Source organism: Ammospiza caudacuta, chromosome 14 (genome assembly GCF_027887145.1).
Source record: "Ammospiza caudacuta isolate bAmmCau1 chromosome 14, bAmmCau1.pri, whole genome shotgun sequence".
NCBI classification, from domain to species: Eukaryota; Metazoa; Chordata; class Aves; order Passeriformes; family Passerellidae; genus Ammospiza; species Ammospiza caudacuta.
Window position 1 is genome coordinate 12438872 of NC_080606.1, and position 6051 is coordinate 12444922.

The following is a 6051-nucleotide window of genomic DNA, read 5'->3' on the forward strand; positions in this document are numbered from 1 at the left end:
TAAAAAGAATTCAGTTTTAGCAAACCATGTATTAACAATTACTCTGGACTAAAATCACTGCTAAGCAAGAGCTAGACAACTTTCATGACAATCACTGGGAGCAATGATTGGATTGGAGGAGACCTGAGCACCAGCAGCACCATGAAAAGCTGATCCTGAGCTGGGGAGTCCTGCATTTGTCCTTTCCACACTTTGCAGTTTAAAAGAGATCTTTGTATATGAGCTGGGCCTGGTGCCAAAGACCAGAAGCCACAAAAAGCAGTTTATTTCCATAGGAGGTTCCCACTTTGCATGGAGCAGTTTTTAAGCAGTGAAGTCTTTGCTCTGAGAGTTTCAGTGAAAAAGCTCTTAAGAGTTAAACGAAGACAGGTCCATATGCCACATGTGGAAATCACTTATCTTCTTATGTTAAAATAAATCTGTTCCAAATCATTGTGACTTCCTGACAGCTGCCTCCTGACCTTTCTCCACTTCAGCCCTCCATTTGGCCTTCTTCTCTGCATTCACCCTCAGCAGAGTCTGATCCTTCTTGGCAGCCTGGAAACAATTTGGTGGAAATCATTGCCTGCACACAATTGCCACCACTAAATTTCCCCACATCTGCACCAATTCCTTGACACCTCACTGTCCATTTTGATATTTTCCAGTGATAGAAGTTAATCTGTTTCCTTGTTATACCACATTTTCAGCATTTGCAGCTCTGATTAGCAGCAGAATTATGCTGTAAATTGATTACAGGTGCACCGGGACTTGCAAGTCAAACTGGAGACCCAGCAGTGGTGTGGGACAGGGAGAAGAGTCACAGCTTTTGGTGCCTGTGGTGGCATCCAGGCTGGGCAGGCAGGACCACAGGAGCCTCGTGGCTGTCAGATGTCAGGCAGAACCAGGTCCCAGTGACACTGTCTGAACTATTCCATTGCCTTTGGCCCAGCCTCCTGTTGAGACACCATCATAGAGAGCATTGCACTGCACAGGTTCATGGCAGAGTGGGTCAGGAGCAACACATTAATCAGCAGATTGTGCTTTCCAATGCCAGTGTCTCCTCTGGAGAAGGGGTGATACAGATCTTGTGCATACATTGCTCATGCGTACCTATTCTCAAACCTCTCTGTCACCCAGGTGCTTATTTCCAAAGAACACACACAGACCATGCGTTAAGTGAACCAGTACCCCCAGAAACAATACTCACTTCTTTGCCTGAGATGATCATGGTCACACAGCCCAGCACAGTCAGTGCAATCATGACATAGCAAACCTTTACCCTGGCAATGCTCCTTGCAGTGTCCAGGACCTCAGACCTGTGGAGGACAGAGCAAATTTTTCATTCTGCAGCAGCCTGTGTGAAATGGGATCATGGGGAGAGGGGTAAGGAATGCTCAAGTCTTGCAGCTACTTCCTGTCAATGTACAATAATGGGGTTCAGCCTTCTCTTTCTGCAGCTACTTAAAGGAGGACTCTAAAAATTAGCCTTGGGGAAAAGATTTAGGTCAAAAGCCATCAGTAATAACAGGATTAAAAACTTTTGCTCTCCTGTGTTCTTTTATTGTGTGAGAGAGTGAAAGCCTGTAAAATGACAGGGACAGGAAAATCTTTCCACTATAACAAAGGGCCAACCTTTGGGAGCTGCAGGGCAGGCCCTGGGGTGCTGTGCAGCACCAGGAGGCACTGGGGCCATGCCACCAGGGCCAGGCAATGCCACCCTCAGGGAATCAAAAGCACAGCACAGCTCTGCCAGGCAGTTGGCACCAGCCCTATGAGCATCTGCCTGTGGTGGGAGGCTGGTGAGAGCACACAGCTGGGTCAGAGCACACAGCTGCACCATCCAGGAGTTTTCTTCCCACGCAGCTGAACAGCCCCATCCATCACTGGAAATCTCCACCACCTTCCACGAGTAACTCCTGGCATATACCCAACAATTCATGTTTGCAAGGAACTGCAGCATGGCAATGAGCCATCCCTGAAATTATATCCAGGATTTACTCACACCTGCAAGGGGAAGGACAGCTGGAGGTGACCCCAGGATGTCACAAGTCAGAAGCATTGGGATTCCAAAATTGAGTGATAATCCTTTAACAAAACATCTCAGCAAGGAGGTGAAACCACAGCCCATACAGGAGGAACTCTTTGCACAGGTCTGTCAACAAAGCTGTATGTAGCCTCAGCTTCTAATTAAAATTGATGCAGCATTATTAATCACTGATCAATAAAACCCAGAAAAGCATGTAAAAACTCAGATTGAATGATGTCTTATTATGGTGGCTTCTGAGTTTTAAAGCCACTTGTCTTGCAAAAGATACTTCAGCTTAGTCTGAAATTGTGATAACTAAAATAAGCAAATCCAGTTTACCTCACAGGGAATGACAAAAAGTTACAAGAGTTACAATTATTTACAGCTATTTTTGGACACCAGCATGGGGGAGGCACTAACTCCACAAGAGCACAGCTCTGGGTAATGCAGGCTGGGGTCTCAATCTGTATGTTCACAGCCAAAAGAATCATTCTGACATGTCCACTTATGAAATGTGCCTGGGAATGTCCTCCTCCTTTTTAAAGTGTCCCGACCATATCAGCACCTTTTTATCAAAATTTGTAGGCTTTCTTTCATTCCTGAAAGGTTCTTTACCTGTAAGAGATTTTGTACAAAGCAATGAGCTGAGCTTCAAGAAGGGAAAAGAGCTGTTGGTACAGAGGGAAAAGGATTGAAAATTTAAAATTACACTTTTCTATTCTGTGTAAGCTAAATGTGCTTTCTAACATCAAAAAGTCTCAGCAGGTGGTGTGAGAACCTTTGTTACATTTGCAGCTTATTTAATTTGACTTTCTTCCGTTTAATTTTGGTAGGTTTTAAAGTAAAAAATCTCTTCTAAACTTCCTGATTAAGAGGGCAAATGATGTGGGGCTGAAGTCCCTGAGCCCACAGCAACATCTCACCCTGTGAGCATCTTGCTTTTAAACGGCCCAACCAGTGAGTTAAGCAAACTGCCAGCGGCACAAGCAGCTCACTCCTCCACAGCTTCTCCTGAAATCACTGATGGAGAGATGATATCTGCTGAAATGCAGCCTGGTGGGAGACTGGCAGTTGTTCTCATGCAAGCTGGGTACCGCATTACTGAGCTCTAATGATGATACATTACACCCCATCAGGCTACCACGGTGATGCCATTTGCATGCTGTCACCCACAGCACGGTGAGAAAAGGACTCTGGCTCCTCTTGATGGAAACAAGCCCAATAACAGCCAACAACAAGGACAGTGGCAGAGAGATCCTGAAAACGCAGTAAGCAATGGCTGGTTCAAACCCTGGCTTTTGCAGTGTACAAGTGGTGTTTGCAGGGCAGCTGAGACAGCTCACCCAGTACTTACATCCAGGTAGGTGCACCCACACTACAATGCCCTGTGCAAATGTGGGGCTTGGGTTGGGAACTGGCATTTGTGACCAGGATGGGCAGGATGAGATGGACATGAAGATGTCTCCAGCCTCGGCATCCTCACTCCCTGCCAGTTGCTGGATTGCTGGTACTTAGCTGAAAGGAAATCACTGCTGCTGCAGAACAGGCATGGAGAGAATTTCTTCCTGCCTGTGTTGAGCTGGTGAAATTATAGTAAGTGCCTTGGCCCCAGAGCTGCTCATGTATGCCAGGACTTGTAAGTGGCTGAAAAATCCCAATTGTAAATCTTGGTCCAGGTAAATTGTCTCCTTTCTTCTCCTATTTCTCCCACAAGGTACAGTGAGACCAGGAGAGCTACATCAGCAAGTGCCAGAATCAAATCTGCAGCAAGCAGTACACTTGCTCAAAGCAGATGCTCCATCCCAAGGAAGACAAGGACAAAGCCCCAGAAGCTTAGGGAAGCTGGAGACCCCCAGCCATCCCACAGGAGCACAGGCAGGCCCATGCAGCCCAGCTTTCCTAGGGTGAGGGGTCTGCAAAGGCACAGCCAAGAAAGTGATGGTGCAAAGAGAAATTCTGTCCATAGCAGGAAGCTTGTTCATGTGGGAGCAGCCCATGCCTGTTCTCTGGCTCATAATCCAGGGCAGTGCCTGGCACAAGCACACACAGCTGTGGCTGTAACCTGGCAAGGAGCAGAGCAGGAAGCAGAGGGGAGCAAATCCTCCACTTGCACCAGCCCTGCACACTCAGGGACAAGCACTGATCTTCCTCTGGAGACCTGGCAGCTGGGTAAGAGAAGGAACATTTATTTGTTTTAATTGACAGATTTCCTGGCATGAAGCATCAGTTGGTATTTGCTGCCATAGGAGAACAGCTATATAATAGAAAAAGCTTTACCTCTGTGCACTGTGCTGGTCAGAGCTCTGGGTGAGCTCCCTGCCCCAGGACTCAGAGCCCTGCAGTACCTCAGCCATGGCTGAGAATGAGCTCATTTTCTCACCCTTTCCTGCAAATACCCTTTCCCTCCATGCTGCAGCACCCAGCAGTGACCAAGGGCTTTCCACCCACCTGGATCAGCCGTCTGCCAAGCCGTGTCCTGGGCGTTCTTTGCTCTGCTGCCAGCAGCTCTGGCAGGGCACAGGACCAGCCCAGCCACCCTCTGGCTGTGCCCCAGCAACCTCCCCAGCACCCTGCCCTGGAGCCCCACTGCCCCGCCAGCCTGGCCAGGAGTCCACAGGCTGCTGCTGGGACTTGGTAAAGTAAAACCAGCCCTTCCTCTCAGAAGGGAGCAGCACGCACTTCCACCCTACTGACAACAGGCTTTGCTTACATCATGATGACGAGTTGAATTTATCAGCTGTGATTACCAAAATGACACACCCTGGGAGCTGGGCGGGCACAAATCACCGCTGGGGCAGCTCACACCCAGCCCTGACTCTGCCCCAGGCTCCCCATCCCAAGGAGTTGCTCAGGAGAACACTGGTTATTTACGTTGTTTTCTCAGTCCTACTATGGAAGAACTAAAATAAGACAGTGTGCTGTATTTCCCCAAAGACAGGCTTAGAGAGTGCTAATTATCACAGCTGGTTAAGCTGTTAGAGTTCTTAATTGTTCTCAGCTCCAAAATAATCTTGCAAATCAGTTGCTTTAAACAGATTTTATGAAAAGGAGCAGTGTTTACCACAACTCAAAATAAATGTGGTTTGGTGGCAGGAAAATAAAGTTGATGTCTGTACCTATAAATGCAGTATAGGGAGTCCATCTCACATGCAGACTGCAAACTTTCCTAGCAAAGAAAAAATACTTCAGATATGCTTCAGGTTTAAAACAGTAAACTAAGAAATTATAACAAAAATCTCAGCTGAGGTAGTATTTGTCAGTCAGTAAAATTGTCATTAAAATGTAGTGATACCTATAAAGTATTTGCCCTCCACAAAGTCTGGATAGTACTGAATGTTTTCCATAACACCAACTGTCCTAACCAGAGGAAGAACCACAACCAATGCTGCTTTATCACTCTGACATTTCTCCTGCATTTTGCACAAAATTCTTCCTGATGGGTCAGGAAATGGAAATGCAAAATACTTGTTTCATTTGGAGCTGTGGGGTATTTACTCTCCTTAGACATGCAAGGCCCTAAAGCTGATTTACAGGTAAGGAAAAAAAATCCATTCAAAAGTGAAGAAGCAGTTGCCAAAAGGAAAATTTTCAGAACCACTTAGCAATACTATCAAATGCAATATTGCAAATAATCAAAATGTGTCCAAGAGCAAGGGGAGGGACTGCAAGGGAAGAGTACTGCAGGTGTGGGCAGGGATATTCTGAAGGGGCTGAAAGGATGAAAGATGTGAAACAGATGCAGCTCTGGCTCCTCAACTTCTGCCCCAAGAAAAAAACACTGTCATTTATGGAGATGTTTTTATATTTTTTTGGGAACATGGAGTTAATGATACTGAGGAAAGAAGAAAAATCCCAGCAGTGACAAATGTGGTTTTTCCTGTTTCATGAAAGCACCACTATGGATCCGGACACAGCACAATGTGTTCATCTTAATTCACTTGTAATTTGGTAAAGCAAATTAGATCCATTTCCAGATTAGGAACTCATACAGAAAATAAATAGTGTTTTGAGCTTCCAGCTGCAAACAAGACCTGCAAACAAGA

At 46.2% G+C, this 6051-nt stretch overlaps 1 protein-coding gene across 1 annotated transcript; it reads right to left on the bottom strand.

Moving 5' to 3' along the window:
- Positions 1 to 215: 215 nt before the first annotated feature.
- LOC131564102 (protein FAM162A-like) lies at positions 216 to 4723 on the bottom strand. Its single transcript, XM_058814362.1, is given in 5 exon segments — positions 216 to 537; positions 1190 to 1298; positions 2506 to 2623; positions 4457 to 4515; positions 4719 to 4723. Coding segments are annotated over 5 exon segments (399 nt in total). The 3' UTR covers positions 216 to 429.
- Between the last annotated feature and the right edge of the window lie 1328 nt (positions 4724 to 6051).